General features: G+C 38.6%; 1 protein-coding gene across 3 annotated transcripts in view; it reads right to left on the minus strand.

Annotated features, from left to right (window-relative positions):
• gcgrb (glucagon receptor b) overlaps nucleotides 1–13,772 on the minus strand; it is an 84,904-nt gene that overhangs the window by 11,661 nt on the left and 59,471 nt on the right. For all 3 annotated transcript variants that reach the window (XM_036563731.1, XM_036563733.1, XM_036563732.1), the window contains exons 2-9: nucleotides 6,532–6,669; nucleotides 4,874–4,964; nucleotides 3,407–3,514; nucleotides 3,062–3,156; nucleotides 2,247–2,353; nucleotides 1,615–1,774; nucleotides 865–1,024; nucleotides 143–203 (exon numbers count right to left, since the gene is read on the minus strand). In XM_036563731.1, the coding sequence (XP_036419624.1) occupies nucleotides 143–203; nucleotides 865–1,024; nucleotides 1,615–1,774; nucleotides 2,247–2,353; nucleotides 3,062–3,156; nucleotides 3,407–3,514; nucleotides 4,874–4,964; nucleotides 6,532–6,582 (833 nt within the window). In that variant the 5' untranslated portion in view covers nucleotides 6,583–6,669. The remainder of the gene's footprint in view (nucleotides 1–142; nucleotides 204–864; nucleotides 1,025–1,614; nucleotides 1,775–2,246; nucleotides 2,354–3,061; nucleotides 3,157–3,406; nucleotides 3,515–4,873; nucleotides 4,965–6,531; nucleotides 6,670–13,772) is intronic.

Here is a 13,772-nt window from a genome sequence, read left to right on the forward strand (position 1 = left end):
GTCACTGCAACACGTTCATCCAGAAATTCAACAAAATTTTACCTGTTAAGTGGGACCACTGCACAAACAGCCTCAGGCCTTTTTCTTTTTAATCTTCAGAAAGTTTAATTACAACATAACATTTTAAATGAAGGATACTTACTGCTCATTCTCATACAGGTATTTGACTGTCACCCATGGCAACACGAATATCACTGGAGCACCTGTAAGTCAAATAAGGGGGACTACATCAGTTCAGTTGATTAACAGTGTTACTTTCAGGTTGCATTACTTACGAATACATAAGTAATATGCAAAAGTATTTGGCCATCTATTTATTTAGGCAGTAAGCCTTTATGTGTTTAGAAAAACACGAATGCCAATAAATATACATTCAATACTTTGTGATTTGATTTGAGTGTGATAATCATTTGCAGTCAGTCCAGTATTTACAGTTACCATACAATACCTGGGTCATCTCATCAATACTCAATATTAAGTTATACTTTATTAGATTAAGGAAAGTGTGGTGATGGTAAAAGGAAGAGAACAACCAAAGTGAGCAACAGAGAATGCTAGCCAAGTACGTCGCATAATCATGTTAAACTAGCATAAACTATCCATCTGCTATAAGCTACTAGTAGTTTGTTTATGTTTCAAAGTGATGTTTCCAGTATTAAAAACTTGACAGTTTGCAATATGATGCAATTCTGTATTTGAACACTCGCTTTGTGTGTTTATGCTTTTACAACTTCTTACATTTTAAATAGTTTTTCTTGGCTGAACTAAGACTTTGGCACAGTAGTACTTTATCAACTATTAGATACAACTGTGGCTTCCTGTTATCAGTCAGCTGCTTAAACACACACACACACACATGCTTACCCCAGCCAATGCAGAGGTATATGTAGAAGTAGTTCCTCTCTGAGAACACAGTTATGGACAGAAGGCTGTGCAGGTATAAACCCTCCACCAGCAGCCAGTAGTTATTGGCAATAACACTGTACTGCATCATCACCATGGCAGCACGACACCCAGCAACCATCTGAGATGACCAAAGAAGAACAGCAAGGTTATTTAACATTTAAATTCACTGTTCAAAAGTTTAAAATCACTGTTCAAAAATTTTTAATCACAAAGTAAAAGTTTGACATCTCAAATACAAAGTTTAAAATCACTTTTCATAACTTTGAAATCACAATTCAAAGGTTTCAAATTATTGGTCAAAAGTTTCAAATTGCAAATCAAAAGTTGCAAATCACTGTTTAAAAGTTTTGAATCAGTTCAAAAGTTTCAAATCGCAGTTCAAAAGTTTCAAATCGCAGTTCAAAAGTTTAGAAATACTTTTCAAAATGTTAAAATCACTCTTTAAAAGTCTGAAATGAACTTCAAAATTTTAGAATTACTGTTTCAAAATTCAAAATCACAAAAGTCTGAAATCACTGCTCATCACTGTTTTGCATTATGTAACTAATACAGTGTAAAGGTTACTATTCAATTAACGATAATTATTAAACTGACGAGTGTAGTAGTTTAAATGATAAAATATGTAAAGTGTTAAAACATTTCACCGCCATATCTGATGTTGTAGTAGATGTAGCAGAGGTGTGTGGTTTTTCTCAGGTGTGTGTTTACCTTTACATTGACCCAGCTCTGACTCTGATAGTGGAAATGTCCTATCTGGGCAGTATTGATCATGTCCAGTAGTGCGTCTTTCACCAGGATGGACACAGCACGCAGGATGAAAGAGGCAAACAGGTTCATATGAATGTTGTTCCTCATGCAATGTAACTTCCTGCACAACCCATAAAACAAAGATATGAATCTATTATAAACAGTGAATCAGAGTTGAAAAGTTAAATAAGTCCATTATGAGTTGTCAAATGTTCAGTTTAGCATCTTTTTTTGAGAAATGACAGAATCAGACATAGTTCAAGTGACTCTTTTAGTGACTCTTTCAGTGACAATGACTTTTTCCCTAATTGGAATGAAACCCATCCTCTAGCCCTCCATCAATGGTCTGTTTTTGAGTGTGGTCCACTTTCAACCTAGCAGTGACACTGACCACCCAAATAACATCTGGACAACAGCAGTCCTCTGGTCAGAATCTGACAAATAATGAATGGGGTAGATGGGGGCTGGTAAACTCTGCTACATCAGGTGGATTATAGTCTGTAATTAAACACAGATATAGTAGAACTATAAGGTAAGTGAAGCTCATTCGGTGAATCAGGGGCTCTGCGTGAGAGAACATGTGGGTGTGTTACCTGAAGGCGGCCAGAATGCCCAGTGCGAGGATTAAAGCTGCCAGAGATAGAGAATACCCCACTGTATACATCGCCCTGAATTTACTGAGAATCTGCCCATACTCTCTCTATAGACAGAAACAGAGAGAGGGGATCAAAGGTCAGATATTAAAGAAGATAGTAAAATATGTCAAATAGTGAATAACACAAATGTGATTAACTAATGTCATATTTAAAGCTGTCATATTTAAAGCTTGTGAATCCACTGATCTCCATTGTTTTCTGTATACATAATTTACTAAACTCCAGCTGCTCTTGTGTGGGATTACACAGTTGAGTTGCCATTTGTGGATACATGTGAATATTTTAAGCCGCACCTGTGTGCACAGATTTGAATGACACTGAGAACAGCATAAGCCGAAACATGTGAAATAAAAAGATTTAAACAGCTATAATATCTTGTTAATATGCTTGGTTGCTGAGTGCAGGCCTCAGTGCTCTATGAGCATCATTAGAATGGACCATTAGACATGGACCAAAATTGGCTCCTTGTTACAGTGGAGGGTCTCAAAAGGAAAAGCTGTTGCTCTTGTTAGTTTGCTGCTCATTGATTTCTCATAGTTCTCCTGAATGTGCTGAAAGTATCGCTTTAAAAGCTATTTTTAATTACTGAGAGGGCTACAATCACAGATTCTATCCAGGCAACATACAACTTGCTAACTACTGTGGATGGTTCAAAGGGTCAGGCTAGAAAAATGTGCTAATATGCGTTAAAAAAATTAGTGAAATAATTTGTCTTGTCAACTTTGACAGCAAATGTACTACAGGTCTCTCACCATTGCTGGGTTGTTCTCTTCACACTCGCTGGTGTTTTTACTGTCACTCCATCGACCATCTGTACCACACACTCGATACACCAGGCCCTGCTGAACTACACACACACAAAGTTGGAAAGTAGAAAATTCAGTCTGCTGATCCTGTTTTTTTTCATAGGAATCAATAACAATAAAAAAAACGATATTATATTTTTTATAACATGTTTTTCTTAAGCCCAAAGAATCACTAACTTTACCAGCTTTTCCAAAAGCAACGCACAGAGTCAACCTAGACACATTTGTATTCAAGTAACCCAGTGTCTCAGTGATGTAAGTCAGAAGCCGACACTGTAAGGTGATTCTGACCTTTCCGATGCCACGGCAGGTACCACGGACAGGAAACATTAACAACAGAGCCGGGAGATCCATCAGACCAGCAGGCGTAATTATCAAATGTCCGGTTACACACCAAACCTGGACAAAAAAGTGGAAACGTGGTTAGGGTCAACAATGCAGATGGGGCACTATACTATTACACTATTCATACACTACGCTGTACTATTAATAGAAATGCTATTAATGATAATAAGATATTGATAATTCTAGAATCAATGATGAGTTCTATTATTCCTGAAGGTTTCATTTTTTTCCCATTGAAGTGTGATGTAAATAATAGCATGCAGTATCTTTTTTTTATTCCAAGATAGCTTAATGAAAAAAAAACAAACCTCTCATTTTGCATCCAAAAAAGGTTCAGAAAGGACTCATATTGTGCTATATTAACAAAATTAAATTTTCTGATTTAAATTTCTCCTGCAATGACACCCAAAGTCTATAATTTTCTAGCCTTTCGAATGACCCCAATATCACTATTGTATATAGTGTCTAATAATTGATTTAAGAACAGCATTATGAGCCATCAAAACTAAACATCATCATATATTTATACACTACAAGGCCAAAAGTATGTGGACACACACTAATTAGTATCTTCAGCTATTTCCAACACTTCCGATGCTAACAGGCACATAAAATCAAGCAAGATATTTAGTCTCTATAGAAAACACTGACAGTAGAATGGGTTGTAATGAAAAGCACAGTGACTTTATTGAACATGGCACTGCCATAGGATGCCACCTTTCTGACAACTCACTTCTTCAAATTTTGGCCTTGCTAGAGCTGCCCTGGTCAACTGTAAGTCTGTTACGGTAAAGTAGAGAGCTCACAGCACAAGACCACCAAGTGCTGAGAGCTTGAGAGGCATATGGCATGCAGCCATTGGGCTCTAGAGCAGTGAAAACATCTCCAGTGAAGAATCACACTTAACCACCATTTGGTCTAATGATCTGGGTTTGGCAGATACAACTTTCTACCTACCTTAATGCACAGTGCCAACTTTAAAGTTTGGTGGAGGTGGAATAATGGGCTCAGGCTGGTTTTGGTGGTTTGGGCCACTTAGTTATATCTTAATGCTATAATGACATTCTAGAGGATTGACAATACCCCTGTACACAAAGGGAGCTCCATAAAGAAGTGGCGGCAAGTTAGGAATAACTTGACTGGCCTGCACAGAGCCCTGACCTGAACCCCTTCCAGCTCCTTTGAGGGTGACTGTGAGCCAGAAAAACACCAATGTTGACCTATAGTCGAAAACCTTCTCAGAAGAGTAGAGGCTGTTACTGCAGCAAAGGGGCTACAAACTCCATATTAATACCATTTTGTAATAAAAAACCCATACAGCTGTGGTTTTTGGGTGCACATACTTTTGGTCATGTAGTGTATTTATGATTGCTATGAACCTAAATTTCTGAAAGCAGCATTTGAGTTTCTAACCTGCTGCAGGTGAAGTGTTCCTGAAGCTCTGAATACACTCGTTCCTGTAGCTCGCCCATTGCTCCATCAACACCTTCAGGGCCAAGGACACCTGCACAACAGCACATTAGAAACTGTCACAATACACAAGGGCTGCACACAAATCAGTGACAAACACCTACACACCAATACTATGAATCACTCGGGGTCACATTTATCAAACAATGGTGCACACACATGTGCACACAATAAGCGCTGCACTGATAGACCTCTGGACCCTCTGTTTACAATAAGACAGCACTTCTGTATAAAAATGAGAACTGAAGATCCGCTAAACCTGAGATGTAATTAAGGATACAGTGCCATGCAAAGGTTTGTGTACCCCTGGTCAAAATGTCTGTTACTGTGAATAGTTAGGGTGAGTAAAACCTTCAGCTTGCACCTCTTGAGGTAGTCCATTGTGGATTTTTAGATGTGTTTAGGATCATTATCCTGTTGTAAAAGCCTTTTTTCATCTCCAACTTTTTTTTTCAGAAAAAATTGTGATGTTTGTCTCTAGAATTTGCTGGTATTTAATTGAATCTATTATTCCATATACCACAGAAATGTTCCTTGTTCCACTGGCTGCCATACAAGTGCAAAGCATTATCGATCCACCCCCTTGCTTAACAGTTGAAGTTACTCTTGTCCGGTCTCTTGCTCGGTCACTCTTTCTATTTCTCTTCCTCGCTTCCTCTGACTACATCTTACTTGCTTTCATTGCAACTTTGGCTATTATGTCCATGCTGGGATAATCAAACTTCTTATAGCTGGCTGAGTTGTTGGTGTATGATGTGGTGCCATAAAGTGTTATGCAGTTCTCACAAGAGGTTTTGGGCCTGCTCCCTCTAAAGTTACAGAGTGCTATAGCAGGCATTCCAGGTCCACAGTGGCAATGACAGAGATGCCATTCTCTCTTTTATAAGTCTGTGTGCCATTAAGATGATGTTAAAACTGTGATGTTAAGGTAAAAAGGTACATAATGTTGCCTTAAACACATTTTTCCATACAACTCCTGATTCATTGTTGCGTTAAAAGATGAAACCAAAAAGGTAACATTTTTGTAAAAGCCCAGAAGAAAATTAGCAAATCACAAATCTTTTTTAATGGGGTCTAATTAGGTGCAGCCAGGTGAGCTCGCCTACTGGTTATGACTTCACAAGCTGAAGAGATGCCCTAACATGGTAGATTAACCATCAGCATAAATATGAAGTGACAGTGGAATCAGCCAATCACGTTTTGATTTCCAATGGGTGACCAATTCTGTGAGAAGCACATTACTCTAGGCCTTCTTGAAGTTCTAGATACATTCCTGACTGTGAAAATGAGTAGAAGTCTAATCAGTGGGCTTTTAGAAATGGAAAGCTCTCTACTGAAAGAGTCACTGTGTAACTGCTACAAGGTAAATATATGCTAATATGTCTATTACAAGCTTCAAATAGAAGACGATGCCTTTTAGGTGTCTTCAGTTGTCTCTGTTTCAATCTAAATCTATCACTCTTCGAATTTATTCCAACTAATTCTGGACCATTTCTTCATCGGCCCATTCATCATGAATTTTTTACACTGTAAATGGTGACTAGTGGTCAAATGCTGTAGAAAAAAAAAAAGACTTGTGAGCATGTTTAGTAACGTGTTACCTGAGTGTGTGAGGCCAGTGTTAAGAGGATCAGGAGCAGACACAGAGACATGCCTCAGTCTGTGTGTGTGGGTGGGGAGAGTGGGGTCAGGAAGACCCTCACTCTCAACTCATCACCCTCCAATGCTCACCATACCACCTACAGAAAGAAAGAGATACATATCAGCATATTGTGATTGCCATATCGAGATTGAGATCGAGATTGTTATGCTTAAATTAAGTCCCAGAGTTCCAAGTTAATATTAATAATAAAATTAATATTCAGAATGCCTCATATATCAAAAGTGATCACAGGTAAATAACACAATTAGGTTTCATTTAGATGGCATATTCCCAGACACGGGCTGTGCTTGCATTTTTTTCTACCATGGAAAAATGTTCAACTTAAGCCAATAACCTGTTCATCATGTGTCACTTCACAAGAGATAACAAATCAAATATAAGGGATTCTTAAGCCATGTGATGACTATTTCTTCTAATTCTGGTCAGGTGTTTCAGCCACACCTGTTGCTAACAGGTGTATAAAATCACAAAGCCTTGCAGTCTCCATAGACAAACACTGGCAGTAGAATGGGTCACAATGAAGAGTTCAATGACTTCAAACACGGCACTGTTATACACTGTAAACCCGCATTTTGTTTTAACTCAAATAAATTAAGTCAGTTGTACATAAAACTCAGTATATCCCACACATTGCTCAACAATTTTAAGTTAAGGGAACGTTTTTTATGATTTTGCACACCCAAATGATATTTTTGAGTTGAATTAACTTTTTGCTCTTTAGTTTAGTCTGTTGCTATGGCAACTTTGAAACCCCATATTCAAACGGAGTTGGTTGAAAATGTGTGAAACTGAGTGAAGCTAAGTAAGCTGTGAAATACAGTTACATGTTTGTTTTGTTAACATGATTTTATTATATAAATATATAATTAAATATATTTTATTATATACATATATAAAATGTATATTTCTTTCCCATTGGCTCCCGGCTCCATCTATTTGCATACTGAGTGTTTCTTTCCCTTTGTTTTACTCACCGTCAGTGAGCTTTCGATCCACCCAGGCTGCCTTTCCTCAGGCAAATGTTATTTACGTATGTTTTACTCAGCTGCCTGACGTTGTGTTGATGGCTAAGAGTGAAGGTTATCGTTCTCTTTGCTGATGAGTGGGCTTTTGTGTTGGTCAGTGACGGTGTTCACAGTAAAGGTTAACCCTTTGGTGTTTGGTAAAGTGATTAATATCACTTAAATAGAAAACATTTCTCAATTGTCTATGAAACATAGTTAAATTGCAATTTCAAGACGTTAAATTAAAATAATTAGAATTTACGAGTTGTACAAACGTATGTTTATGTTAGGCTAACTCAAAAATTATAGTTACTCTAACTCAAGTTTTCATTACACATTATTTAATTTTTTTTTTTAAGGCAACCGGTTTCCTCAAATTTTTTAAGTAAGTTCAACTTATCCGGGCTTACAGTGTAGGAATAGGAATTTCTGCCTTGCTAGATCTGCCCTGTCAACTGTAAGTGCTATTATTGTGAAATGGGAGCATCTAAGAACAACAACAGCCCAGTCATAAAGTGGTAGAGTGGGTCCGCCCAGTGCTGAAGCACTTAGTGTGTAAAAAAACCTATTCTCTGTTACATCACTCACTACAGAGTTCCAAACTCTGAAAGTAAAAGCAGCACAGGATTTGTGTGCTGAGAGCTTCATGAAATGGGTTTCCATAGCCAAGCTGCTGCAAACAAGCCTAAGATCATTATATGCAATGCCAAGCATCGGCTGGAGTGGTGTAAGGCACGCCGTCACTGGACTCCATGCCGGGAAAATCAAGCAGTGCAAAAGTGTTCCCTGGATTAATGCATCACACTCCACTTTCTCACAGTCTGATGGATGAGCCTGGGTTTGGTGGATGCCAAGAGAATGCTACCTACTGGAATGCATAGTGCCAACAGTAAAGTTTGGTGGAGGAGGGATAATGGGCTGGGGCTGTTTTTCAGGGTTTGGACCCCTTAGTTCCAGTGAAGGGTTAATGCTACAGCATAAAAAAGGCATTTTAGACAATTATATGTTCCCAACTCTGTGACAACAGTTTGAGGAAGTCCTTTCCTGTTTGGTGTGAAGCAACTCCAGTGGCCTGTACAGATCCCTGACCTCAACTCCACTGAACACCTTTGGGATGAACTAAAACTTAGATTGTGAGTCAGACCCTCTCGTCCAACGTCTGACCTCACACATGCTCTTCTGATTGAATGGGCACAAATTCCCACAGACACTCTCCAAAATCTTGTGGAAAGCCTTTTCAGAAGAGTTGAGGTTGTTGTAGCTGCAAAGAGGGTCACCTCCATAATCATGCCCATGGATTTAGAGTGGGATGTCCAGTGAGCTCATATAAGTGTGATGGTCAGGTGTCCATATATACGTTTAGCCTTGTAGTTTATTTATCATTTAAGAACTTTTTTTAGCTCCCTAAAGGCTTCAAATATAGAATAAAGCATCTAAAATATATTGTATAGTTTATAATTTTGCAATTTACACTGTAAATAAGGAAATATATTTAAAAATTCATAATATTATATTTTTACTAAAATCAAGTGATTCCAAATGGAAGTTTAGTGAAGCGATTCTGGATGATAGTCTTTTGCCTGCTTTTACAAAACGGTCTGAATGCAGCATGTCCTAAATAAAAGCCTATGTATCCCTGCCTGCAAGACCCTAAACATCAGCTATATGATGGAGAGGTGGATACATGCTAAAAGCCTCTAGGATGAGAAAATGAGAAGAATGGTGATGAATAAAACATGATTTTATGTAAATCATGGCTCCATCAGACACGAAGTCACCTGTAGTGAAGCTTTAAATAAAGCCACATTATGTGTATCTTAATTGAAAAAGCATCATCATCACCATCATCATCATCATATTCAAGAACATAATCACCACAGACGTGAACAGGAAAGTACATTTTTGTTTGTGTGTGTGTGTGTGTGTGTGGGCACTTGCGCATGTAAATGTGTCTCTCAGGATCACTGAAGAGGAGGAGGGCAAAGAAAAAGATTTCCCACACTGATATGAACCTGATGACTTAAAGTCAATATAAGCGCACACACAAATAAATGTTTGTTTGTTTTCATACAATGTCAGGACATGGAGTCCTACACATGTCCCATACATATTATATAAGTATCTATATGCAACAATAACATGTCCCATATGTATTAAATACATATATATAAATCTTTATATGTAATAATAATGTACTAAATATGTTATATATGTGTAATAATGTTGTAATAATATGAAGGGCTTCATTTCAAAGTGCAAAATAGCCCACTTTGAAGGATTATCTCTATATAATAACAAAATATTTACAAAGTAGAACCATTTACTGTGCTGCAGGACTGTTTTACCACAAAGCATAGTTTTGTAACTCTATTTTATTAAAAAATGTCCAGAAAAGATATAAAAACAAACACTTGGTCACACAGAGAGCTCTATAGACACTGTAGAGTTCCCCTCTGTTAAATTCAGTAGCACAGACCCCAGAGACTCGAGTACAGGCGGAATTCAGATTAGCATCCAAAAACAGCATGAACCGCATGTGTGTGTTCTAGAATCGCTCCTTCTGGCCGGCGATGGCGCGTTGACCTCCAACCTTCCGGTTTCCCATAGAGCCAGTCTTGTTCCCGAAGCGGGAGAACGGAACGGAATCTGAAACGTTTCTGCAAAAAACACCTTTAGCATGGAAACATTTTTGGCTAAAACGTTTCAAATTCCATTCTGTTCCATTCAGTCTGGACGTCGTAAATATGGTGGTCCTCAGAAAAGACAGACGCAATCCAGTTAGTTATCCACCAGAGCCGGAGTGGACGTCGTGACATGATGGAGATCAGCCCAGCCCAGACTTTATCTTCTCTGATAAACACACAAAATAAACCCAATAAAACAAACAAACAAAAATAGAGAGAGAGAAGGCTGCATTGCTGAAAGCTTATTTATTACCAGCTAACCTGTAGCTGGTCACTTTGCAGAGAAAGGCTAGTTAAAAACTGCTCAAAAAGCTGTTCTAAAATCTGGGCATCGTCTTCATTTGCTATTCTTATTTATTTGCTAGAATGGGATTACTAAGCTGGCCAGCTGGTGATAAAACAAAAACTGGAGAAAGCTTTTATGTTAAACGTTACATAATCATGACTAATAATATGCTATAAATGAATGCTATCAGCAATTTTTACTGCCTACTTGCTCAGAAATATTTTGCAACACTTTGCATTCTCCTCAAAGGCTTTCATTCCGGTCTTCTTGGTGCCACCTTCAGTTTTGTGCTCTTTGCTCATAATTGTCCATTTTCACATGATTCACGTTACCTTGGTAAACAAGGCAAGCAAAGTAATGCGCTCTGTAGAGCACTGTTGTGCAGGCCTGTACACAAATATTTTGGGAAGCAAAGGCTTAAAGGAAAACAAGGGCAACATCCATTTAATTTCATTTGGAAGGGTATGGGATGCAATTTTATTGAAAGACAGTTTGTTTCAGAGGAAAACAACTGTAATGTTAGGTGTCTTGCCCATAGACTCTTACATGCAGCCTAAAATAATGGCTTTGACATGATCTTGTAGTAAGAATACACACCTGGGGAGAACTTGTTATTGCCAATTCTGTTACGTCAGCTAACAGACGGCCACATTGTGCTCCACTAGCATTGTGCTGAGTACTGGGGGGAGGGGCAAGGAGGGCCAAGAGAGAGCGAGGCCAACTGTGCTTTCTTGGACTCCAGGCCACAGATGGCTGTAGCATCAGCAGGGATCAAACTGACGATCTCCTGATGACAAGGCCAACACTAGTTGGGTTGGCTTCGAAATTTCATTCTCAGTATGTTCCATCTACATTCAGCCCAAAATTCCTCTTCTCCCCATTACGACATCACATCTGAGCCCCGTGAAAATAAAAAAAAATGCAGTTACATGTTGGTGGTCTCATCAAAGCAGGGCATCAAACTGTCAATCTCTCATCCTTAAGGGGGTAGTATGATTCCATTTGACCACTTGATTTAGTTATTAGTACTCTTCATGTTTGGTTGTTCTAAATGACCACATAATGGAACGTGACGCCTCTTTAAAAAGGCGTTATCAGAACTTTGTCAGTAGGATTTCCCACACCAAACCTCTGCCTGCACCACTTAACAGAACGGCAAGTGTTGCTAGTTGTCAGCCTCCCTCAAAAATCTTCCTTCAGCCTCAGGCAAGCCAATAGGAGAGCAGTTGGTGTGCCTGATAATTCCTTCCAACATGGATGGAAGGGTAGTTTGACTTGGTGAAGTGCATCGTGCAAAAGTTGAAAGCACTTGAGCTTTGTATGACCTTGTGCCTCTGTTGCTGTGGACTGCTGGGGACTTACTGCTGCAAGCAGCTCTACATTGAGCTCGGTAAACATGTCTGTAACGTGCATCCCATTGGAAATAATGCATTTGAAAGTGCATCTGTGAATTTTACATGCTTACTGTGAAAGCAGCTGGGCTAAAAACAAGGAGCATATTCCGCAAAAAATCTGCATCTGAACTGCAAAGAAACTTGCAAAACTTGCAAAGTGGAGTCGATCTTTATGGGACATCACACATCCCTAAAAGAACAGACTAATGAAACTAGCACTCAGTTGTGCTTCATTATGGACGAAAAGAAAGTCCACCGGGTTTCATTCTTCCTACTCGACCCATGAAAACATTAGCAATATTAGACATTAGCAAAAGGACACGGTATCGTATTTCTACGTTAAAGTAAATTTCTCACTGAGCTATGGTGAAGAGAGGTATTCGTTTATTTCTCAAGGATTTGTGATCATTTCCAGGACGGTACTTATGCCAAGTAAGTCAAGCTGAGTATCTTTTCATCACAAACATGAGCAAAACTGCTACTGCCAGCCCAGTGCTCACTCTCCAGTTCAGTTTTACAAACTTTAGCACTGAAACTGAACATTTTTCATCATGATTGAATGGAAACTCAGGTAGGGCTATTTAGTTTAATTATTGGTGCATTTAGGAATGCAGCAATGATTCCAGGCAGCAGTCTCAGTCATTATTTACAAGGTGACTGGAAGTCATTTAACGCTTTGCATTAACATGGAAGTGTGAGAATGATCTATTATTGTACACTTTGACCAAGAGGACACTTAAATGGTCTAAGGGCAAGAGGGCAGGGGCTCAAGCTGTACCCGGGGTCTATCTATGTACATGCCTGCTGTTGTGTCAACCAGCAACAGATTGACATGTCAAATCTCTACCCACTCTGTGAGACTCACCTGCACTCATTAGCGGACCAATTACAATCAGCAACCGAGGGGCTACATTGAGGAAAGGGCCACTGATCTAACCGATAAATTACTACAAAAATATAGACGTGGTTGCAATGTTTACTGTTTTTCTGTGTGTTCTTCCATTTATATGCTTCACTTTTACGAGTTAGCCCACTGTAACCATCCCAAAGAATTACTAACCCACCAGGAATTGTCCCAGTTGCCCCCTCCAGCATTAACTATTCACAAACACTGGAGGCTGTTGTGCCAACAGCAGAACAAAACCGCACACACGCACCAATGCCTTCTGTAAAATGAGGGTGTATGGGGTCTAATACTACACATAATTGAAATCACCATTACTATAAATCAGTGTTATTTAGAGTGACCTGAAGCTATTTATCCATTCGAGTGACTGAATTAGTGTGAGTGAAGTGTTATTAGCACAGTTCAGACCGTGTATAAAAAACAGCAGAAACGTCTCAAAACACATTCTGATGAATTAGAATATCAAAGCTGTGCTACAAAAGGGCAAAAATGTAAACGAAATGCTGCTGTAGATTAAATTCTTCATATGTATATTATATATGTGCAGTGCTTCTCAAAAGGCCATCTGAGAAAATGATATATGAAGCTATTTATCTGGGCAATAAGCACTGATTTGTTGAAAATAAATGGGCAGAACCATTTGAATACTCAATTATTTGTTCATTAAGTTTTCTCATATAGTATTCATAAGCTTGGCCTTGGTTAAGGCTTTAGACCCCTCCAGAATTCTAGAACAGTTATTTATCATTTATTTAAACAAAACATTTTATCATTAAATCGGACGAAAATGGCGATTAGTTATGATGAATGTGATTTAAAAGTCATGTCATACTCAGGTAACGTTAGGTAAAGGCACAGCCACGCTGCCCCCTATGATTTCACAATGTCCCTCCTTTTTCTTTAA

Source organism: Colossoma macropomum, unplaced genomic scaffold (genome assembly GCF_904425465.1).
Source record: "Colossoma macropomum unplaced genomic scaffold, Colossoma_macropomum, whole genome shotgun sequence".
Classification (NCBI taxonomy): Eukaryota; Metazoa; Chordata; class Actinopteri; order Characiformes; family Serrasalmidae; genus Colossoma; species Colossoma macropomum.